The sequence below is a fragment of the Hibiscus syriacus genome, unplaced genomic scaffold, assembly GCF_006381635.1.
Source record: "Hibiscus syriacus cultivar Baekdansim isolate YM2019G1 unplaced genomic scaffold, ASM638163v2 tig00111092_pilon, whole genome shotgun sequence".
Lineage (NCBI taxonomy): Eukaryota > Viridiplantae > Streptophyta > Magnoliopsida > Malvales > Malvaceae > Hibiscus > Hibiscus syriacus.
In genome coordinates this window covers 135,974-162,461 of record NW_024062979.1, presented here as the reverse complement: position 1 = coordinate 162,461, position 26,488 = coordinate 135,974, and the positions used below count along the sequence as shown (strand labels likewise).

At 31.7% G+C, this 26,488-nt stretch overlaps 1 protein-coding gene across 1 annotated transcript; it reads right to left on the bottom strand.

Moving 5' to 3' along the window:
• Positions 1-13,742: 13,742 nt before the first annotated feature.
• Positions 13,743-14,841, bottom strand: LOC120152558 (transcription factor bHLH148-like). Its single transcript, XM_039164758.1, has 2 exons — positions 14,638-14,841; positions 13,743-14,554 (listed from the first exon to the last, which is right to left on the bottom strand). The coding sequence occupies exon 2, from the start codon at positions 14,517-14,519 to the stop codon at positions 13,854-13,856; it is 666 nt and encodes a 221-aa protein (XP_039020689.1). The 5' UTR covers positions 14,520-14,554; positions 14,638-14,841; the 3' UTR covers positions 13,743-13,853.
• Positions 14,842-26,488: the final 11,647 nt, after the last annotated feature.

The following is a 26,488-nucleotide window of genomic DNA, read 5'->3' as shown; positions in this document are numbered from 1 at the left end:
CGAGAAATTGATTCGTTTCTTGATTTGTTAAAATATATATTCTCTTTGTAAGCTTCACAAGCTTGCATTTGTTAAAATATATATTCTCTTAAAAATTACTTACAAATATGAATTTGTTAAACTTAAAAAAATTACATGGCTATTCTTTCGAACAATATTTTCCTAAAGGTTCAAATATGAATTCTCTCGATGATAATGTAATGTACTTTTTGGTATAATTATTGATTTTTGATCTATTGATTGATTAATTTAGATCGGGTATTGCAGAAGCGATAGTGACCCTCCCAACCTAGTTTATTCTATTCGCAACCGTCAGGATTCAAAACCCTCGACCTTGCTTAAGATATCTAGTGTCTCATACCACTAGACCAACTAGTTGTTGGTGATAATATAATGTATTTTATCACTAGTGTTGTTAAAACCGAACCGACTGATTTATTAGAAATTTGTTAGTGAAAAAATTATTGATAGAGAAAAATGTGTATTCAATTAAACACGAGATACTACAACAAAACATGTTTTTAGCGGCTTTTTTCAGTCATATAACGACGGTTTTAAACGCTGCTAAAAACTCTTGTGACGAAAAAAATGCCGCCAAAAGTACCGTTAAAACCAACGCCACAAAATGTGATTCAAATTTTTATATTTCCATAAATAAGAGGTACAAATAATCTATTATAAATATATAGATCCACATAATAAAATGCATAAAATTTTATGTATCTTAAAATTTGATATTTTTCTCAAACTTGATATATCCCAAAACTTATCACAAAAAAAATTAGCTGATCCTATTCTCATATGTAATGGGGTAAAGGGAGGTAGGGTAGTAGGCTACCCCCAACGTCAGGTTGAGAGCAACTTCCGTAGAAGACCTCCGACAGTCAGAATTATGAATTCTAACATTACAATAATTACAAAGATCACAAAAAAATTAATCTCTTTAATATAATTTTCTTATAATTCTAAAGTTAAAGACTTACTAATAAAATTTCTGGTCAAAAAGAATTTTTAACTGAAAAATAATTGATTAATCTTTAACTACTAGAATTATAAAAAATCCCGATTTAATTATTAACTAAAATTTGAGTCATACGTAAAAATCACCATTAACATAAATTTTATCTAAAAATTAACCTTCAAGTCTCCAATAATTTCAGCTCTTATGTTAATATATGTTAAAATATTATCGAATCGATTCTCATTACAAATAAAAATTTATCACAACAAATTTGTTATTACATGCCTTAACATAACTAACAAAATCCGTAACAATTTTTAAAAAAAATCCCGACTCGAATCATAATTTTAATATAAAAAAAATTTAAGGGAAAAAATTAATCAACACGAAAAAACATATAATATATTATATAAAAAATGGTAAAATTTAACATAAATTTACCACGAATAAAAGAAGGAAAATAAATATATAAGGGCATTGTAAATGCTGACGTAATATATACAACAGCAAAACGAGCCTCCAGCACATTACTCGCTCACTTCTTCCCCGACAAGCCCACGCCAAGTCTCATAAATTTTCAATTTAATTACGACATTTTCTACCATTTTAAAAATATTTAATTAAGAGAAAATAAAATTAATTCAATGCACAAATAAGCTATGACATTTCTCACCATTTTTTTAATTTATTATTAAATAAATACTAAAAAGTATAATTAATGGAGAACTTTATAAGCAATATTAAGTGATGTATGTAACACGTAAGAAGGATTCGACTGGGTAGGAGCGTGAAGAACACGGATAAGTCTGGGCGCTTGGTTATGGGATCACCAAGTAAAGCCTGTAGGTAGGATACATCGATCACCGACTGAGTAAAAAAACAAAAGAAGATAATTAATGTTGAGTTATTGTTGACCACTGCTTCCAAAAGTCTATTCTAAAAATTACATCGACTCCATACGTTAAGACCCGGTCAAAAGGATTATTTTTAGAATAATTATATATATTTAATTTATTAGCTTAAGGGATTACCTTTACTCCCGTAGTATATTCAATTTATAATTTTTATATTTATCTTATTTTCGTATCAATTTAGTCATTAAAATTGTTTAATTGTATCATTTTATACCCTACCCCTAACTTAAATCCTAAATTATAAATCATAAGTTATAGTTTAAAGTTTACGTTTATGGTTTAAAGGTTATGGTTTGAGATTTAGGGTTTAGAATTTATAGTTTTAAGTTAGTGATAGGGTATAAAATGATGTACTTGCGTAGCTTCGAGGGCTAAATTAATGCAAAAATACGATATGAGCGAAAATGATAAATTGAGTCTACTACAAGAGTAAAAGGTACCCTTTTGCCTAATTTATTAATCAATTGATTTAAATCATAATATTATGAGATAATTTTTTTTAATTCGATTTATTCCATTCACAATATCAAAATTCAAATTCATAGTTTATCTATATAATATACCTCGCCAGATAAAATTATTAAGATAAACTATTCATACGTTGATAGATACATTATATTAGATTACACTAGATTATATCTGAAGATTACTTATACATAATGATAAAATATTTATATGATAATTTATTTATTATTTTGATTTTTGAAAAAATGTAGGAATGGAATGAAGAATTTTAATGGGACCAACTTTCATGGATATAAGGAAGAGTGTAGTACCATTAATTGATGATTGATCTTTACCCAAACATATCTATCTTTTATGTAGAGATTGTACTCTTTCCCCCCTTAGCTTAAGAGAGTTTATGAATAATATTAATAACTTAGATGTAGATGATGGTCCATAATTTAGTGGGGGAAAGGTAGTGTCCATAACCCATAATGGTAGCCTTTTATCATCTCCTACAAAACCCTATATATAAATATTTTTCTTTTTCTAGTTAATATATTTGATTTTTTTTTCAATGGCTTAATACCAAAATAAGTGTTCAAACTATACCTCTCAATTCTCGATTAGGTTCTTAAACTATTTTTTTATCCATCTGTCTAACGTTACAGACGCTATCATTTTAGGTGCCCAAGTCGTCAAAGACGTTAATTTCTCCGTTAAGTGACACGGGTCACAATCTGGTGATTTTAAAAAATTTATTTAAAATTTAAAAATTTAAAATCATATATATTTTTTTAAAAGAAAAGCATAAAACATTTTGAAATAACCCAAAACTTTGAAAACCTTCATTTCAACTCCTAAACCCATGTCGACCTCACCCTTCATCGTCGACGAAGCTCCACTAGACCTCATCTCCCCACGGTAACCAAAACTCCCATGAAATCGTGACAGATCGACGTTTTATACCCATAAATCTTAGGATGAAAATTACAATCCTACGCGATTTTGACGATAACTATGACGGTGTATGACTAGGAGGATGGCAGGGACTACGTCGGCAGTGGTGGTCATGGTCGGAAAGGGGGCGACGACTTGTTAAGGATAGGATTTTGGGATTTTAGGACTTTTTTATAATTTAAGAGAAATTAGTGTTTTTCACAAATATAATAATATTTTTTAAAAAATAAATTTTAAAATCACCAGATTGTGACATGTGTCGTTTAACGGAAAAATTAATGTCGTTGACGGACCGAGCACTTAAAATGGTCACATTTGTAACATTAGACACTTGGATGATTCAAAAAATAGTTTAGGCACCTATTCAAGAATTGAGGTATAATTAGGCACTTGTTTTGGTATTAAACTTTTTCAATTTTGCAAAAAAAAAAATGAATATCAAGCCACATCCTAAGTTTTACCCGAAACTACAATCAACCAATCATAAAAATTTCATAGTTTGATGATCAGTGTAGTGAGTCAGAGAATTACATGTTTAATTTTTTTTTTTGAGAGAGAGTGACTCTTACAATCGAAATCGAATTGAGATATAATATCAAACAACAAAAGGGAAAAAAAACGAGTATCTATAATTTTATTAATACACAATACAAATAAACTCAAAATTAAAATTAATTAACCATATATTAAATATTTAGAGATAGGCACGTAATGGGGCAGGTCGGTTTTCTGGTGGCCCCAACCCGACTCGCAAATATATATCTAAAATCTAATCATGTTTTGTCCCGATGAATTTTAGATTTTTTTCCGCCCTGAATCCGTCTTGATTTTTAGACTAAAACTCCGACCTCGACCTGACCCGATTCAAATATATTAATATTTAAAATAATTAAAATAATATATTTATAAATATTTATTATATTTTATATGGTTAAATTAATATATTTTATAATAATTAAATAATATATAATAAAAATTCTTAAAATATAAAATATTATACATAAAGGTAAAATTAACCGGGTTGGGTCGGTATTTTTCACCTTAAACCCAATCCTGTCCCGCTCCAAAGTTATATACTATATAACCAGTCCCGCTCTAAAGTTATATACTATATAACCCCTCCCGCCTCATCTAGAGCCTTGATATTTTAAAAAAACCCCTATAAAATCGGGTTGAAACCTGTCGAGTCCATATATTTTTAACCATCCTATAAATATTTGAACTTAATATCATTATGATTATTATTTTTTTCATCCATCAACTACCAAACCCAAGTTTAGATTCATTGATTGTTTGCTATTCAATAATTAGCTTAATTTGATTAAATAAATATTAAAAACAAAACTAATCTTGGGTTTACCATAGTTTTCTTCATGTGTCATGATTCCAATTCTAGATTAATGTTGACGTCGTTGTTCCACTAATGAAGGTTGCAAGGGAAAACTTGTTCCTCTTGATTACATATTGTTTAAACAAAAAGTTAGATTCTAGAAAAAAAATATAATTAATATACAATTATACATAGATAGGTACGTATTCTTTTTTTTAAATATTAATATATGATATTGGTGTATTTTAATATATTTTAAAAAAAATTATATGTAGGGGTCGATATTATCAATTTAAATTTAAATTATATTTAATATCATTTATTAACTGGTCTCTTTCTATCTTTATATCTTAAAGACTAGACTAAATAGTCAACCCAACAACTTGAATTAGACATCCACAAGAGTCTTGCTTATATTTTATATTTAGACCAAGTCAATAATTAATTTATATTATTTTTACATTAAAATTCCCTATCGTAAAATTAATGTTTTTTTAATAGTCTGGGATAATTGTAAAGTAGTATCGGTTTGTAATTTTTTTAGTCATCGATAATGACCACAATCTACAAAAGAATTGCTCGAACTCAAGACCTCAAAAGAGAACAATACAATCTTTAATCACCGAAAATATTAATATAAAATAGATTATATATATACAAATTAAAAATATAATGGTAAATCATTTACGAGTAATACACATTTTGAATAGACTATCACTAAATTTAATTATAAAATATAATTAGACTAGTAAATAAAATATATATTCATATCATATACTAAAAATCAAAATGATTTTTAATATAATATTTATTGTCAAAATAATTGAGAGTATTTTGAACAGATGTCTCCCTATAATCATCATATACTAAAAAATATATTTTAAGTTTTTTTAACCTTAACATTATAAAAAATAATTATTATTGCATGAATCAAAGGATCTTAGTTGATTATGAGATTTATTATTATTTCTATATATTTCCCATATGAATACTGATTTAAATATCGACATTCATTATCAAATTAATTAAGAAAATTTAAATAAACATTTGTTTTTTCAATTAATTTTTTTTAAAAAATATTATCTTATGTTTATTCGTACGTATATTCAAAAGTAGTTATTATCTAGAAGAGCACTAATAAATTTATCTCAGTGATTAAAGAAATTATTACTGTTCCTATATGTCACGAATTTAAACACCAGAAACTATAACAGAATAATTAAACTTTCATTATTATATAATTAAAATATTTATAACGAATATTACTTTATAATTAATTTATCTTGATAAAAAATGAATGGGAAACGCCTAGCGGAAATTGCGGCAATGGGCAGTTAGGAATGTGAGTCAGAGATTTGTTTGCAATAAATAAATTTAAGTAATTGAAATTAAAAGGGAAAAAAGTAAAAGTCAACAGTAATATGACCAAATAAATAAAATAAAGTGAAAATATAAAATGTTAACGTAAAAACGCGTCCATCTCTGTAACACAAAGGAACAAAAATACATTATTTAATTAAATTTAAAAAACAATTTTTTTTTTAGAAAATTTAGAAAATAGATTAAAAAAACCAAAGAAATGGCCTCAAACACTTGACCTCGGGACATAATATCACCCTTAGGGATATAAAAAATTGATCCGACCTGTAAAATTGACTAAAATTGATTTAAGTCAAAACTGTTTATAACCCGAGGAGGTGGTGATCCGAAACTGATTCGAGTCCGAACTGGTGTTGACCTGAACCCGAGTTGAACCTGAAAATTTACGACATGTACCTGAACTGAGAACGACTTGCACCCAAATTGAACATGATATTGTGATAACCAAACCCAACATGCAACTAACCTGAGATGAACCTAAACTTGTGATTAACCCGATAAATAACTAATATTATCTGACTTGTTATCAACCTGACCCGTAATAACCTAATCTGTAATTGACTCAACCTGTAAATGATCCGATCTATTATTAAATTGAACTGATATTTAAGTGACTTATAAGATACAATTGATGAAGTTGTGAGATTTTAAATTTATAATAAACTATGATAATTAATATGATTACTTTTTAGAAGTTAAAAATATTATTAGTTATGATAATTTTTTTGACAATTAAATAAAATATAATAATTAATATGATTACTCTTTAAAAGTTAATATAAACTGTTAATTATAATAATTAAATTAATAAATTTACTTTCTATATTAATTATAATTCTTATATTATACAAATTAATTATAATCAGTAAATTAATTTTATTAAATAATTTATTTATTGAACATGATTTTATTAGATTATATAAAATTAATTTAAATATTTACAAGTTGAATTTATTTATATGTATTAATTAATTAATAATTTAAATATAATTTAAATTTTAAAATATATATATAAATGATTAATTTACTTGAGATTGAAAATTTAAATTTTAATCATCAATTTAAAATTGAGTGGTGAGGGAACTTTTTAGAAGAAAGATTATTTTTGAGGGAAAATTGAGTGTTTAGAAATTTAGAAGAGGTAATTGTCAAATTTTGACAAATTGGGTTTTTTTTTTTTGCCAAAATTTAAAAGAGGGAAGAGGGAAAAATTTATTTTTTGGGAATTTATAAATTGGAAGAGGGAAATTTCATTTATTTTTTAATGTTGGTGCCTTTTTTAATTCCCAATAGATTTTTTGTTAATTAGAAACACGGTCCTCTAACATTTAGTAGTTTTCTGTTTTGTAATTTGGTTTTTAATTTCTTTCATTTTAGTCATGGTCACATTATAAATCTTTTCTTGAATTTTTCAATTCAATGCAATTCAGCACTGTATACATTCTAATTACTTTTAATTTTTCCTTCTTTCTTTAATGTGTAAAATTATTAAATGTGAATATTAATTTTAGAATCTTTTATTTTAATCACTTATGTTTAATGATATATATATACACACACCTATATATAGATACTTTTATATATATGTGTGTATGTGTGTGTAATTATATATATAGGTATAAGTATACATATGTATAAGTATATATATACTTATAAATATAATGTATAGTTATATATATTATATTTTTGTATAGTTATATACTTATAATGTATGCATAACATTATCATATTATAAGTATTATATATAATATATACATGCATTATCATATTATCATAACATTCATCATAAGTATTATAATATATATATATATATATATATATTAAAATTGATCTAATTTTCTTCAACTTTTAAAATAAATGCAATTCAGTCCATTTTTATATTAATTTTAATTTCATATTTTACAATTATTTTGGATTTGATCCCTACATGTTGTGTAATTTATTTAAATTTTATTTTGTAATTTCATATTTGTTCAATTTAGTCCTTAAAATTATATTTGTATATGAAATCGACCCGCACTTATTTATATTTTTTTTAATTTACTTCAATCTAGTCATTAAAATTATATTTGTATATGAAATTGGCCCATACTTATTTATATTTCAATTTGATTCCTCATACATTCTCAGTGTTTAATTTATTTAAATTTTTGTATGTAATTTTTTTTGTTCAATTTAGTCCTTAAAATTATATTTTTATTAAAATTGACTCGCAACTATTTATATTTTTTGTAATTTACTCGAAATCATATACAATTAAAAATTACAATTCGTCATTCATGAAAGACGAAAAATAATTAACCCGAAAAAACCCCAACCTGAAGTCAATTTGTACCCGACAAGATTTATATGTCAATAATGTGACCCGATATGAACGAGTTTTGACCTGAATTCCATCTGAATCTGAATTAACCTAGAAATTAACTAATTTGGACCTAAACCGTTTTGACCTGAAATGACATCAATCCGAACTGAAATTAACCCAATCCAAACCTGAACTGAATATGATTATAAAAGCAACTTGAAAATGACCCGAATTGATTTGACATTATGAGTCAAACTATCAAATTGGCCTAACATGACCTGTATCTGATTTGACCTGACTTGACAGGACTCGACTGGAACCTGAATGATTACATGATTTTACATCCCTAATCGCCCTAACTTTACGTGCACATCTCTTTGCCCTTATCGAAGCTATAGGCATTCAAATATGTACAATATAATATTTGTTTTAAATTTATTATATTTTGATTAGATTTAATTGAAAAGGATTGGAATTCTCCTTTAAATTTATGTTTAGATTAGATAAAATTAGTTTTTCGAATGATAAGTTTGGGTCGAATTAATCTCATATTTTGGGTGAAAATAAGTATCCGACCTAGGAATGGTCATAGGTTAGGTTGGATCGAGTTTTTACCCCACCTAAATTTAACCTAAAAATTAAATTCCTCCAACCACATTTAACTCGACTCAAGATTAGAAGGGTGTCACCTGATCTATATATATCAAGTTGAATCAGATGAGACACAAAATTTTAAAATTAGATGGGGTTTTGAATTAGGTGGAGCTTCTTTATATTTGATTCGGGTTAAAGAGTATTATACTCAAGTCGAACTAAAAGTCCGATCCATAACGATCCTTATGGATGATATTGAAAAATGTATATACGTGAAGGGTTCCTAATGGGTCTAGAATCCATGATCTAAATAAATATAAGAAAATAAAAATGAACAACTTGACCAACCGTCCAAATGTGCTTACGCGTGATTTCTTTTACTTATATATAATAAGTTGTGACAACTAACTAATAATTCGATTTTGATTTATCCAATTTACCATAACATTATGTTTTGATTATAAACAATGTAAATATAAAGTTTTTTGTTACTTTCAATTTAAATATCAATATGAATATGATGAACCCATTAAGTGACCTCAATGATTAAATGGAATGCTATTGTACAAATCAGACGATCTCAATGGTTGAAGAGATGTCTGTTATCTCCAGAGGTCTTAGGTTTAACCACAACGAATGTATGATATTTGAGCGATCATTGTCAAATGATTGAAAGCAAGGACGGAACCACTAAGGGCTTGGCAGGCAATGTGACACCCCAGCCAAAAAATTGTTTTTTTACCTTTAATTTATATATATAATTTAAATACTTATGGAATAATTATGAAATTGCCCCTCCATTTTAGAAAAGTTATACTTTTCCCCCTTGAAATCATGTCTTCGTCCTTGGTTGAGAGCAGGGCCGGCCTTGAGCATAGGCGAGGAGAGCGACCGCCTAGGGCCCAGGTTTGGAGGGGTCCATTCTTAAAAATATTTTTAAGTTTAATAATTAAAAAAATATTTTTAAACATCATTTTTATTTCAAACACTCGGAAACATGGTAAATATATTTGATTTTTATAGTAAACTGTGATATTTATGGTAAACTGTGATTTTGACTATTTTTGTCTTACATTACGCGTGTAATGTTCGGTGTTCGCAGACACAATATAAGGGACCCATTCTTGAAAATATTTTTAAGTTTAATAATTAAAAAGAATTAAACATTATTATTTTTTATTTCAAACACTCGGAAACATGATAATTCAGTGAGTCCCATTTTGATGATTGGGGGGGAAACCAGGTGTGGGCCTCCATTTATCTTTTTGTCATCACATCCTGGTTTAGGACCCTTAAACCGAGCCTGGTTGGAGCCTCTAGAACAGACACTGCATAGTAATATAAGATTTTGAAAACAATATTTTGCGACAAGTATTAATAAGTCTCACATGGCCCTTTTATGATGGTGCTGTTGTCGACCGAAACGCCTCCCAACAAGTTGAACTCAAAATTCAAACCCTGCAGAGACTGTTGCCATGCAATAAGTCAAACAACGACACATTGATATTGAAGCTCACAAACAGACTTAAGACCCACACAAATTTGATAACATAATCCCCATGCCACTCATTATTTTATAAAGCCTCCAAAAAGAAAATACCTAATGGCTTTGATTGCAACGCATGCATGCCCTTATTGGAAAATAGTATTATTAAGATTTGTGACCTAAATTTTATTTTGAATCGATTCGAAAAATTGTAGTGCGACTCATTTCATGGAAGAAATAAATTAGAAGAACGATGTGTTCGAACAAAACTCCATTGATATGAACCTTGTTAAATATCTCGTCTATGTACGAACGTACATTTTTTATTAGTGCGACTCATTTTAAATTCGGATTGAATTGAGTTTTGGGTAGAAAATATATATATATATATTCCGGTCAGATTAGATCAATCAGAGTTTTAAATAATGTTTGCGGTCACGTTTTCGATCGCATCGTGTTTATCATTGTTGTAGATATAACGGATGTTATTGCGATAATTGAGGATATCGCGATCGTGAATTTTTTTCGAAGGATCTGATTTTTTAAAATAAAAAACCTGTTTTTTTTTATTTAAAAAATTAAAATAACGGAATAATAGAGGAATAGCGGTCCGCTATTGCAGCGATTGGTCGCGATCCGTTAAATTGCGGCTGCAATCCGCCGCTATTGGTGTGATCCCGCTTCACACTGTTATTTTCCGTGATAGCGGTTTCGGACACCTCCGCGACCGCGATATAACGACCGTGACACCGTTATTCGATCGCTATTTGAAACCCTGATATCAATTGTAAACTCGATTTAACTGGACCCCTGCCTATCCTTACTTACATCGATCCATTTCACCATAAAACCTTAAACCCCACCTAGGTATTTGGCCAAAATAAAGTTAAGGTTTTAAGACAAAGAACTAAAGGTCTGTGGGCAGATAGATGAATAATTTTGACCTTTTTGATCTTCCATGTGAAAACCAGACGTTGATTTCCTTCACCAGCATATGGTTTTTCCTTTTACCTTTAACACCAATTTAGGATTTAAATTTAGAGTTTAGGATTTAAGATTTCGAGCATCAAGAATAAGGGTGTTCAGATCCAATCCGATCCAAAAAAAATAACCGAAAACCGATTCAAAAAGTCGATAATCGAAAAAACCGAAATCGATTTAGTGTTTGATTTTTTTTTAAAAAAAAACCAATCGGTTCGATTTCGGTTTAGAATTCCGAAATCGATCTAAACCGAACCGATATCTATTACAATGAAATGTTTCCATATTTCTTGTATAGTTGACTTTCCTATTAAGACTCTTGAATATATATAATATAGGTCAAAAAAGTTGTAACAAGATTATTGAAAATGCAAGAGATTCTTTTACCTACTGTTATGCTAATTTACAAATTATAAATGCAAGGATTTTAAAGTATTGTGTGTTTTTTTGCACATTGTTTGTTCATCAAGATTTTTTTTAAACATCCAAACCGTACTTAATTGTATCGGATCGGATCGGATTTTTTTAGAAACATCCAAATCGATTTAAACCGCAAACATATATACTTTCGGATCGAATGAATTTTTAGCCAAAAATCGATCCAAACCGACCGCGTACACCCCTAATCAATAATATCAGAAGTTATAAATGTTTAATATCAAATGATTAAGAGATATCTTTAAACATACAATATATTGTACTTACTCCAGATTAATAAAAAAATTAAATTTAAATATCTTTGAATTTTTTTTTGGCGAATTATTCTTATAAATTGTATTTTGCTATTTTGAATTTAGTTAGTGTTTGTAGTGAATGATTTTATCGATTATGATGTATTTAAAATGAATATGATTGTAAGAGTATTATTTGATCGGTGATTATAAATCATTATGTAAACATCATTAATTATTATGTTAGCATCGTGAACTGCTACATTAATGTATCAAATAGTTATTCACTTTTTCGATAATGTTGAGTTTACGTCATAGCAACTTGGTAAGCAAATCATTATGAACTCGGTAACCGTACCTAATAGTAAAGTTTGAACACATTTACTTTCAACATTTCAAGGACACAACAACAGAGACTAAAACGAAAGCATAGACGAAGTATAAGGACTAGCATGAAATTTAGCCTTTTTGGTTATAAAACCCCACCGACAATAGCGTGAAAACCTGGGCCGAAGTTGAAACCGAGCAAGCACTGTGGCAGCCCAATTCATGTCCTGAAAACAACCGGAAAAAAACCTGACACGAACCCTGTTTTTTGGAACCATATATGTTTTGGGTGTGAAACCATTACCAGGTTAGGCCTAACGCCATGTTGGTTTTCTGACCAAATCAGCAACATTTTCAAAAGCAAGGCATTTACAGGTGTGTGGCTGACACAATTGCAGTGCTCTGCTCAAGCTTTGTTCCACAACCCCTTTCACATTGAATCAGATCAGCGCACCCTTTTGCCAAGTTCCAAATTTGCACCACAAGCTTTCTGCAATTCATGGGACAGTGGCAACACCTAAAATAATATACATATAAGGACGGGCTTAGGACAGTGGCAACACCTAAGATAAGATAATGGATTCACTTATGAAGAAGCGAACCTTAAATTTTGGTATCAATTATCAGTTGATTTAGAGGAATTAAGTGTTAAGTAAAAGTTAAGAATTTAAATCATAGTATCGTGTAGAAGGGGTCATTCGAAATTTATATATTTTATAAGATTTTATTTAAATTAACCTATTATTGGTGTTGCTTCCAAAAAGAGAGATGAAGATTTTTGTCAAGGAAATAAAGAGAGATTAATTTAATTAACTTTTGGAATAGGTGAAAAGTATACATTTTCTATATAACCAAGAAAACTAAAAGGACTGAAATAAAGAATTAAGTTTTATATGGGCTAAAAGCGAAATATTTCATTTTATAAAGGGGCCCAAGAATAGCAATATTTCCGACCCAATAACACTTTACACCATTTTAAAATAGGAATTGATAGCTGCAGATTTAATTTAAGCCCATTTCAAAATTGGACACCTTATCAGAAGCAAGCGGTGGCCGACTGGGGGGTGGGTGGATATTGACGGCCGAAAGTTTCATTGATCATTGTTGATCCCATCCTTCAGTAAGCAGTAATTGCCCTATTTGATTCGCTACTACTCCCAAACAACAATTCTCTGCCAAACCCATCCGGCAATGACATCCAATCAGTTGCACGGCGAAAGTGACCCACCGCCACCACCAGTCTACCTTTGGGAATAGGAAGTGCTTAAATCCCATTGAATTGAACGACAGATGCGATCACTGCTGAAACCTCACTCGGTCATCGTGATCATCCCATAGATTAAATTAAACTAAATTAAAATGCGATGAAAATTAAATGAAAACAGAATATGTGATTACTCAAGAGATGGGAGATGGAAGATACTACTAGCAATAATTTTTTGGGGAAAGAGATGGGGATGACAGTTGGCATTTGTCAATTAAGTGAATAAATAAGCATTACTAGCTAGTCGGCGGCATTGGCCATTGAGGCGGAGGAGCCGAGCTAGAGGTAGCGGCTCCGGAGCCAGATAACAGATCGGCGAGGGCGCTCATGGCTCGAACCTGCATCTCAAGCGCCGCAATGTAATCAGTCGCTTCTTCGAGAATTACAGGTAACGGTTCCTCCCGGCAACCGGGAACCAATCTGCCGAGAACCTTTACTTTCCTTTGAACACTCGGTCCACTCTTCGCTTTCAATTTCAAAATGCAAACTCTCGGTTTCTTCGACCGGCTGGTCCTGGTTACGGCAGCAACGGAAGCGGCGGTGGATCCCCTCCGCAACGATGATTTCTTCTGCTTTCGAAATTTGAGCTTAAGCCGGCTCGTCAAAATGGCACGACTCCACCTCGTTCTCCCCTTAGCCGAGACGGCCAAGGCTCTATCCGCGACTTCACGGACGGCTCGACCGCCGTGCGGAGCCGAATGGGAAGGAGTACTATTGAGATTGATATTGCTCAAAGCTTGAAGAAGCTTCGAGGAATAGATTTGTTGCTGGGTCTCCGATCTCCAGGCGGCGTGGCTCGGCGGCTTTTGGTTCCCTTTCATCATCGGATTCTTCTTCGTTTTCCTTTTGATACGCTGAGAATTTGTTGTGTTCTTCACTGAATTCGTCATCAACGATGTCATGTCTCACCGTACGATACAGCGATTTATGATTCGAACTGTATGGACAGAAAAAGACTTCCGGATTTTAGATTAAAAAAAAATTCAAAATCAAAATTCTGGAAAGAAAATAAATTATTACCGGTGTGAAGAACACAACTGAAATTGAGAGAAAAGGATAACGGGGTGAGAGAGTGAACGGAACGGGAACGGTGGTGGTGGTTTTACAGAGAGCCAAGGCGAAAATCGAATTCACTTGAGGGAGGCTTTGGCTTTTTATTTATGGCTTTTGTGGCCTGTGGATGCGACCTTTGGTGGAGTGAAACGGATGGGGGTCGGCCAGGTTCAGCTGGTGGTTTTAGACTATAGCTAGTTAGGCAATGCTCGGCTCATACTCCTTAAAAGATTTTATAGTTAGACTCGACTCATTGCTCGTTAAAATTTTCTTCAATTCGTACTCGTTAAAAAAATTTATTATTCGACTCGTTGCTCGTTAAGCTTATTGCTCGCTTAGTTGCTCGTTAAATTCACCAGAATTTTTATTTTATTTTTTAATTATAAGTAAAATCTATTAATACTATATAGAACTTAATATAAACGTAAATTAATAAATTTAAAAAAAAATCAAAAGAATATATATAACAAATTCAAAATCTAAATACTAAAATAACAATCCATAAATATATTAAAATAATAATTAGGATATTAAAATAATAATTAGGAGTTGAATTTAGGGTGTAGTAGAATAATAATTCTCTAATAAATAATTTAATATTTTAAATTATTTATTAGAGAATTAATAGATTAGTAGTTTATCATCTTTTATTATCTATTAATAATTTAATAATTTTTCAATATAACTATTAAAAAGTTATAAAAAATAAAGAGTTGTTCATGAAATTATCGAGTCGAAGTGGACTTTGTTCGACTCAATTCGTTAAGGTCTCAAGCCGAGTCAACCCGAATCTAGCTTTTATCGAATTTTGACCGAATCAAATTCGATAGCCTCGGCTTCAAAAGTTTTTTAACTCGGATTTTAACCTAAAAATTAAATTGAATAAAACTTTTTTAAATTTTATATTCTGTTTAAATTTAGATGAACCAAAAATCTAATTGGATCCAATTTATGCTTATCCTAATATATATAACATATCTTTGAATATAAATATAAAAATGTTTCAAAAAAATACATAAATCAAAATCTTATAATCGTTTTCAGTGATAGTTTCGAGAAAATAATAATCCACATAATTTATCCTATAATTAAGTAGATATAAAAATTAATCCTTCAATACTTATTAAAATATTTATTATAATTTTTCAAGAGTATTTCAGTTCTAATATTTTATTTTAAGATAAAAAGGTCTTTAGCATTTGATAAAATATATTTTTCCAATAATATTTTGGCCTTTAATCTTTTATTTTAGGGTAATTTTTTTTCTTATTTTAGAGTGATAATCATTTGTTAACTAACAATTTTGATTTATAAAAAGATATTTTTTACTTCAAAATAAAATGTTAAATATCAAAATACTTTATAAAAATAAAAAATTAAAGTGATTATTTAATTTTATGTTAGGAGTATTTTTTTTAAAATATTATGCAATTTTCTAAATAATTTCAACTTTGTGCTCCACATTCCCTAACATCAGTCAAGAGCCAAAATCATTGTACCATGTGCATGCCAGTGGATTCCAAAAATAGATTAAATGGAGGAAATCTTAAAAGTGAAATATAATAAACTAATGAAAAACTAGTTGACATTATGAGGTGTGCGACATGATAAGCCAATGTGAAGATTGATTCAAGATTTATTTAAACTATATTTAGAATCAAACAATGAGATTTAGAGTGAGAAAGTATGTAATGTGGTAAGAAATAGGGGTTTTCGCGGTTGGTTTGGATCGATTTTTGGCTAAAAATTCATCCGATCCGAAAATATAAATGTTTGCGGTTTGGATGTTTCTAAAAAAATTCGATCCGATCCAATTAAGTGTGGCTTGATTCGATTTAGATTTTTACGGTTCTTGAATTTTAATTTTTCAAAATAATTCTTGAATTTTTTCATAAAAAATAGCATATATATATATATATATATATATATATATATATATAACAAAAGCTAAGAAAATATATATTTTGGATTGTGAGCGAGGGGCTGTGCTCGAGGAGGATGAGAAGAGGCGGAGTAAATTGGGAACGAACGAAAGTGGGCTAGGGTTTCAATTTTTGGCCAGTGAGTGATCGCGAGCCAAGAAAAAAGTTTCATTTTTTACTAAACTTGAAACGGTGTCGTTCTGCGCAGGGAGATAACCATTCATTGTAAGAGATTATCAGTTCGATTCGGTTTGGATCGGTTCCAGATTTCCAAACCGAAACCTAACCGATCAGTTTTCTAAAAAAAACACACACTAAATTGATTTCGTTTTTTTTTTGTTATCGATTTTTTGAATCGGTTTTCGGTTATTTTTTTAATCTGATTAGATCTGAACACCCCTAGTAAGAAAGAATTAACAAGAACAGTTCAGATCAAACCTGCAGGAATATGCAAACCATCTTAGCTCATCAAAATCTGATAATAATGTAATGCTATGTCAATAACTTCGTTACTCGATCTGAATCTGAATTCAACCTGAATTATCAAACCAAATTCAATAAAAAATAAAAGATTCATAAATAAAGTTTTTCGAACACGAATAAATCACAATTTAAATTTGAATTTAAACATGAATAATAGAATTTGAAAGCAAGAATGTTAAGAAAATTTATCTTTCACCAAGTAAAAAACTTTAATCTACTCAAACGAACTAGAGTAATTCGATTTTTATCTCGACTCCGCTCGATTACATCCTAATTCAACGCTTGATTGATTGCACCAACTTCATAACTTCGAATACATATAAAGTTCAGCAAAACCCTATATATGTAAATACATACAGTGTTTAAACTAGCTATAAGTCCAGTGTGATTGCAAGATAATCCATCAATATGTCTATAGTTATGTATAAGCCATTGTTATCAAACCAAATAGAGATAGACGGAAGATTTTATATTAGAGGGAGTGAGCTTACAAAATTTTAAAAAATAAAAATATTTAATTATAAAAGAATTTGAATTTTTTTAAAAGAATAACTGCTACTATTAACCCTCTCAGTCTGGGAAGTTCTACAGTGCGACAGGCTTAAAAACGGCTGTAGACACCCGTTTTTGTCCGGGTTTTTTATCGTTATTTTATTATTATTATTATTATTATTATTTATTATTATATTATTAATATTACATTTTACATATTTTGCAGGCCAAAGCCCAATACAACAAGGCCCAACAAGACCCGGTTCAGGCCCAATACTCAAACCAGGCCTGGATTTGGCCCAAGTAATTAGGGTTTCAAAACCCTAAATCATCCAGCCGCCGCCAGCAACAGCAAATGGACAGCCGCGCCACCGTCACTGTTCCGGCCCACTCCGATGGTCCAGCCGCCGTTCCCACGTCGCCAGTATCATCCACAATGCAAAATATCACCCAAATCAGTCACAAATTAAATCAAATCCAAAACCCATTAAAAAATACCTAAATCCCGATAAATCGGGAAATTTGTCCCTACCAAGATCAGGGACCCTTATCCCTACGCTAGCATCATCACCATCTCACCAAACACAGCAAAATGGACCATAAATCAAGTAAAGGTACCAATTTTGAGGGGGGGACATTCGGTTGAAAAAAGGGAGAGAGGTGGGATTCGGTTTTCAGAGAAAAATCCCATTCGATTTTCATAAAAAAAAAGAAAGAAAGAAAACTAATAGAGAAAGAAAAGGGCGAAGCCCTTACCTCGGTTCAAGGTCATTCCAGTGGCTGCCGGAGTCGAAGAAACCGTAGGTTCCGTTGTAGATCTACGGAGTTTGGGCCGTTTTCAGGCCAAACGGATCTCCGATCCATGCTCAGGGTGAAAGGGTGTTTCGAATGATGCCTTCCTCTCTCCTCTCCGACGCCGGTGAACGGCGGTGACCGCCGACGAGAGGCGGCCGGCACGGTGGAGACTCCACCGGTTTCTGGATCTCATCTCTCGGTCTCTCTCTTACTCTCTCTCTTCTCTGGGGAAAAATGAAACAGATGGCCTGTTTTGGGAGTTATTTGGGCTATTTATAGCTTTTGCAAAACGGCGTCGTTTTGAAGGGACGAATTCTGTAATTTCACGCATGGGGTAACTACACTTTAAGTCCCTTCTCCTTTGTAATGCTCTATTTAAGTCATTTAATGAAATTATTATTGTTTTATTTCGAGCCTTTTAGTTTTTAATGATTGCATTTCAGTCATTAATTTATATATTATGTTTGCTGATATTATAATTTGGTTGTGATATTTATATTTATTTCGTTTTAGTCACTGTTTCAGTTTAATGTGTATTTTCCTTTGATATTCGAATTTGGCCCATGAATTTATGATTATTCCATTTTAGTCACTGTTTATTATTTTATTTAATTACTGTTCGGCCCTTTATGTTTCTGTTGATATTTTAATTTGGCCTTAATATTTATGCATGTTACATTTTGGTCACTCTTACAGTTTATGTATTTTGTATTTTGTATACCATGTTCGTATAGTTTATATTTTGGTCACTAGATCTTCTGTTGCTAATTTTTATAAATTTGTACATTGTATTCTGCAGTTATATATATTTTATTTTAGTCCTATTATTAAATGTAATGTTATTATACTCATATTTTACTTTGGCCACAATGTTTGTAGTGGTTTCATTTTAGTCACTGATTTTGTATGTTGTATATTTTGGCTGATGTTCAAATTTGACTCTAAGATTTGTAAATCTGTTTATTTTAGTCACTAGTTTACATTCAGTTTAATTACTATTTTAGTCCCTACGTTTCTGTTTTGCTATTTTAGTCTTTTAATTTTCTATTTTTCTGTTTTAGCCCTTTAATTTATTATTACCATATTAGTCATTGTAATTATTAAATACTTACTTTTTGGCCATTTATATTTTGGGGTGTAACATTCTTTTAATCCCCTATTTATGTACTTTTCTCATGTTATGTATTTATTTGTACCATATGTAATTAAATATGCTTAATTTTATTTGTTGTAAATATAAATATTTATTTCACATATTTCTATTTCTATTTATTTCCATTTTTCTTTATTTAAATATTGTCCAAATACTTGTAAGTACACGTATGCGTAGAATGAGCGTGGAAAGTATCACTTGGTCGAAGTGGTGCGATCCGATACGGCATTTTAACGACATAGGAACTTGCAACAAGTCGATTATATTTCACTAATTAATTTGTGCAAATGATGCAATGTGTGTTATATTAAATAGTAATTTATTTTATTTTATGTAAATGTCAAATTCAAATTTTGCATTTGTATTCAATTCACATTTTAGTTAATCAATTTATTTTGTTGTATGCAAACATCAATTTTATTTATATTCGATTCACATTGCATCAAGAGGGAAATATTCTTTATGGATGAGAAATAGTCGAGTTAGCTTTCCCCGATGGAGGATTGCTAATTTCGAGACTTCTTTTCGAGTTAAATAATTTTCTCTAATTATTTAATTCGTAGCAAATTAATTAACGTTCGATAAATAGATCATATTTTAACTTTATATTTGATTTATAATTTCCACCATTTATAACGATGTGTAAGCGACACAGTACCAGTTTTGGGCGTTGTGGGGTGTTTTACCCTTCCCCGCACGTAACCGACTCCCGAATCCATTTAAATGAATCTTTGGTAACGCAGACCGAATCTTGTCTTAAAAAATGATTTTTCTTAAAATTGTTTTAAAAGACGTTTTTAGGTATTCGACCTACCTAACCCAAAGGTTGATGGCGACTCTTTTTAATTTTATTCAAATCAATTCAAAATCACCCATTTTTTCCAAAATAAAGTCGTAATCGTTTTTAAAATAATATTTAATTGATTAAAAAAAATGGTTATGACAGCTTGGCGACTCTGCTGGGGACTTTTTTAGAGAGTCAAGCTGTAGGTCGCTTACATATTGTCGTTGTGGTTGAAATTATGAGTTCGAGTCTTTAGTTAATCTATGATCCGTTTATTGAAGTTTTAATTGCTTCATTTTTTATTTGTCATACTAACATTTGATTTTTTTTATTTCAGATCGGTCCAAGTTTTTTGTCGTGTTTTTCTTTTCTGTTTTGAGTCAAAGGTAGGTACGTTCCTCCTCACACACATCACTCGCATTAGCATAACATAAGCTCTAGACACGAGCTTCGATCCAAATTAGTTGGGGTGAATGCTTTACGCTCGTAAGAATTTATTCTTCGTATGAGTTTTAGCAAATAACCCATGGGATACATACCTTATACCTTCGTAGGAATTTATTCCTCGTATGGGTATAAGGCAGTGAATCCCCTCGAATTGAACTCGGTCCGTTTGAAACCTGTAATGGGTAAGGATTGAGGGTCTGGCAGCCCAAGGGGGCACCGACATCAAGGACAATTCGAGTCCCTTTTTTCCGTTAGAGTCGAAACCAAGCATATAGTGAACCGTCGAACGACCACCCTAGGTATAGTTATATCGAATCTCTGTCCGTCAGTAGGTGCCCAAACTAGGTGTGCACAAAGGAGGAGTGTTTCTAAACCCTTATCTTTTATTTTAATTTCGTAGAATTTGTTTTCTTTTTGAATAAAAGCATGCGAACTAGATACCATGCGGTTAGGACCAATTTTTTTGAAATTATTCATTTTGGGTAGATAACATGTCCGGGTAGGATTGTTATCTATTGAAAGCATGCTCGGGTAGATATCATGATGGGTAGGTGTTATATTCATCTTTTAATAACACTTTTATCTATATCGATTGTCTTACCTGTACTAACTAATTTCTTTTATTTCCTTTGTGTGCACTAACTTATTTATTTTCTGTTGTTTTTGTTTTTTTCATTCTTCTTTACATTGCATCATCATAACATAATGCGAAAATGTTGATCAGCAAGGGGATATTCGAGAGAAAATTTTCACAAGAAGAGATAAAGGTTTTCAACCAAGCAGTCGCGTACACAGACAGGCACCGAAGGCTAAAAAGAAATGCACAGAGTACGAGAAGGAGACTTGCTCAAGACGATCGTGAAACGTTCGAGACTAAAATGATGAGCCACTGATCCGATGAGTGATCCAGCAGTCGAGTCTTATCTACAATCATTTCATCGCTAGTTATCAAAGAGTGACACACCGACCTCATTACCACCGAGGCATTAACGGAGTCAGATTACAGAGCACTTGAGGGGCATCATTATTGAGGACGAAGATCCGAGATGAAGCAGTGATCCATTCCAGGCTCACCATCTAAGCGAAGACATGTTTGTAAATTGGATTGTCTTGTAATGTGAAAACTTTTATCTCTGGTGAAAATTGTTCTAAAATATTCATCGTTGGGATCAACATTTCTGCATTTGCATTTGCATCATTGCACTTTGCACAATATCCATTTAAGCATGTTTACATGCATTAATCATACATTGCGGGAAACTTTGAGGAAGCACTTCTAACTGTGCAATTGCATTCACACAGTACTGAGAATGGATGCAAAATTTGAGGTATTGAAGAAAGAGTTGAACGAGAGTTTGCAAAAGATACAAGCTGAGTGGGAGGTTAAAATGGAGCAGATGCAAAAGACTACCGTGGATTGTATCTTGCAAAATCAAAGTGACCTGGTGGATCAAATGGTAATAAGATTGACTGAGCTTAACCAAGGAAAAGGCAAAGAGAAGATTTCCTTGACCCATGAAACGGTTAAATGTGTGAAAGCACATGCTAGTTCGCAACCAATTATCTCGTCCAACGGGACTCCTAGTCACCTAGCGACGAGAAGAGCCAAGAACGAGATCCCAGATAATTTGAAACAGTGGTGCAGAGAGACATTCCATGGAATGAGAGGACAAACCTCTCACAACGGGATGGATGCAACAGAATTAGTACTAGTTCTCGACTTGGTGCTCCCGCCCAAATTCAAGATGCCCGAGTTTGAAAAGTACAGGGGAACCAGTTGCCCCAAGGCCCACCTCACGATGTTTATTCGAAGGATGACTGGATACACTAATAATGATTCGATGTTGATCCACTGTTTCCAAGATAGTTTGATTGGACCCGCTTCTAGGGGGTATAATCAACTGAGTCATACTCAAGTCCGCTCCTGGAGGGATTTGGCTAGTGCTTTTCTGGGCCGATACAAGCACATGATTGATGTGGCCCCCGATTGAACAATGCTTCAGAATATGAAGAGGAAGAATTATGAGAGTTTCCGACAATATGCTCAACGATGGAGGGATGTCGCATCTCAAGTGCATCCACCAATGACTGAAAAAGAGTTCATTACTCTATTCCTCGATACATTGAAGTCTCCATATATCGACTACATGATAGGGGTTGCCACTAAGAGTTTCTCTGACATTGTCATGTGTGGAGAAATGATCGAAAGAGCAGTCAAGAATGGCCAGATAGGAGGCACTAGTCATTCCGACAATGAGGAAAGAGATGATATTAACATTGAAGGATCTTATCTGGCTAATCTGGGGACCAAACCTCATAAGGCATTCTGTCACATCAATCCAATCCCAATGACATATGAGGAATTGCTCCCAATGCTAGTTGAGAGGAACCTTGTGACTCCAGTTCAATCCAAACCAAGAGAGACCCCATATCCTGAAGGCCATGATATTAACGCCATATGCAGCTATCATGTTGGGAGCTCGGGGCATACCACTGACAACGGCGAGACACTAAAGCACAAAATCCATAATATGATTTATTCAGGGGTATCCTAATACTAAGCCAGAGAAGTCATTGCATCAACCACTTGCATCCATAGAGATTGTTTTGTTTGAACTCGTTTTTGTTCTTTCTTCAATATTTGCTTAAATATTTTTAATCTTTGATGACTGAAATGATGCTACCTTCTAAGGTTAAATAATTGAACAAATTTTAATCTTTAGTTCTTTGAATATCGAATGAATTACATATTCTTTTAATTCTTCAAGAATTATAGATTTTTGACATATGGCAAGATTGGACCTATCTTATCCCGTCTAAACCCAAAATAAAATCTCTCGATTTTTTTTACCTGAAATAATTCCTGGTCACTACCAAATAACCAATTTTTGACATTCTATCTCTTTGAGACCTTGAAATATTCTTTTAGACCTTGAAACATTCCCTCTCTTTGAGACCTTGAAACATTCTTTCCACCTCGAAACACTGCATTTTTTTGAGACACAAAAGTCATACTCATACCTGTCTTTGAGCCAATAAAGCCATCATCGTCTTCTTAGACGTAAAACCAACATTTTCTACCAATAAAACCTACAGACATTGAGTACAAGATGTTCACTTGAACATAAACCTTCCTACGAAGAAGACAGAGTGTGGGGCATCTCGCATCAATTTTCTGAAGACGAGCATGAGCAATTGAGACATGTTGAGAGCAAGAAGCGAAGAGAAAAAAATAGAATTCATTCAAAATAATTCTATCATGCATTAATTACTATTTTCATTTAAATAAAAAGTTAATCCTGAAAATCTATCCCCCTAGGGATACCTCTTCTGCCAGGACTTCTGTGTATGAGATGATGAACGGCTTTCTTTCTTTATCCCTTCACAAAAGGAGAAAATGTATCCCTTGTGTCCCCTTTGAGCCTGAATGATATTTTCTTTTGATTCAACCCTAACCAAGGATCACCCTCCACACTGGGGGGCAATATGAAGGAAATCTGAGTGAAGAAAATTGATCCAAATGAGATACCGAAAGGTGAACCAAATGCCAAGTGCGAAGATCCAATGAAAAAAGAAATAAGCAAAGAAAAAAAAACAAAGAGAAAAGAGAAAAATCAAAGCAAAAATCAAAGAAAAAGCAAAGAACAAAAGAGGACAAAGAACACAGACAAAGAGTCTCCTGACTTAAATGACGCATTGAGTTTCAAACCGTGAGATTAATCAAACACAATCACTCTAGAATCACTTGACTCGAAGATCATAAAACATCAAGAGAAGGACATGCGAGTAGATTCAAATTGAGCAAAACAAGATCGAAGGCATCAGAGTTAATTGATCCTTGGTTCAAATACCCTTAAAACACATGTTTGGGCCTTTTATCCCTTTCTTTCATAACCCTGAACCATGACCTACATTACGTGCCTTACAAGTCCCTTCTAATCATACATGGATTTCTAAGCGGAAGAGACTATCCTCATATTTCATCCCGCCTATCAGGATTAATATTTTACTTATAAAGATTTTCTAAAATCTTTAATGCATGATAGAGAAAAATAACACAGGGGGGTTAAAGACGTAAAATTCTGAGTAACGTTTTGAAACCAAAGGAGGATTCGAGTTGAAAACCTGAAAGGGCGGCTCGAATATGAAGATTATTACATAGGAGACGATTGCTCAAATCCCTTGATGAGGCATCACACAACATGAATGAGAACATGAGAGTTGGGAGTCAGAGCACACTTCCAATAGCTGAGTACAGAAGCTACTCCATCAGATCAGAGAACATCAAATAAATGAGAACACTATACTGTTGACCAAAATAACCACTTAAGATTTTTTTATCCTTCCTTACTTAACCATCTCTCAAAGATAGCATTGATCTTGACACTTGTCAAATAGCTATAATTTATTGAAGGATTAAAAGAGTAATTAATTCTTTGATATCCAATGAACTCTTGTTTTATGATTTGTCAATTGTGAAACCTTAAAAGGGGCAATATTTTCATATCTTTTGATTAAACATTTTTCAAAATTATTTTTAATTGATATTTTCATACTTTTGAAAATAAAAGAAGAAGAAAAATTTTCAAACAAGATAATCTCTGGAGGCATATCTTAGAATTCAACAAATATCTCACCGAAGCTCAGAATCGAAGCTGGGGCAAGAGAAAGCTAATTTTTGGACAAAATTTGATGGGACAAACAAATGGTCTCAGGTCAAGGTTTGCAAGAGTACACCATGGTGGAAATGAAGACAAACTGAATCAATGATATAGTGAAGGCTGCTCTCGCAACCATTCTTCTTTCAGCTCGAGAAAAACATACATCAACACATACATACATACATACATACATACATACACATACATACATGATACATAAATTTTGCATCAAACATTTATCATCATGTGAATTAAAGACATTTTTCTCCTCACTTGAAGACAAATTCAAAAAAAAAAAAAAAAAAAAAATCAAATAAATTTCATATTGACATCTATCATAACATCCAAGATAGTTAGTCAAAAGTGCATCATTCTGATCTTTTCAGGAAATAAGAGCTCGGAAATAACCAGATGTTTTCAACCTGAAAGAACAATGCAATCCACATATTTGGCTTCCTGAAGTCAACAATCAGATCTTCTGAAGACGTTTCCTCAACATGCAGGAATCAATAGACAGACTATGCGCTCTTGAGATTATCTTATTAAAAAAACAAAGTTTCGTCTCACTAGAGACAGTTTTCTTAAAAACAAATTTTATCTCGCTTGAGACAACTTTCTCTCTAAAACAAATTATGTCTCGCTTGAGACATTTTTCCACAAATTTTGAAAATTTTAAAACAAATTGCGTCTCGCTTGAGACATTTTTCCTTTGAGATACAAATTTTGAATTTGATTCACTAAAAACAAAATTAATCTCACCTTAGATTCTTGTTTATTTCAAAACAAATTTCGTCTCGCTTGAGACCTTTTCCCTTTGAGATCAAAATTTCGAATTTGTTTCGCATTAAACAAAGTTGATCTCACTTGAGATCGTTTTCTCAAAAACAAACTTTGTCTCGCTTGAGACAATTTCTCTAAAAACAAATTTTGTCTCATTTGAGACTGTATCTTAAAGCAAATCTCGTCTCGCTTGAGACATCATTTTCTCTCATAATACAAATTTCAAGGTTGTTGTACTTAAAGCAAAATTAATATCACTTGAGATTTTCAAAGCTGATTTGTCTCGCACGAGACATTTCCC

Coding starts and splice junctions, on each gene's coding strand:
- LOC120152558 (XM_039164758.1), bottom strand. CDS start 14,519: ATGACATCGTTGATGACGAATTCAGTGAAGAACACAACAAATTCTCAG.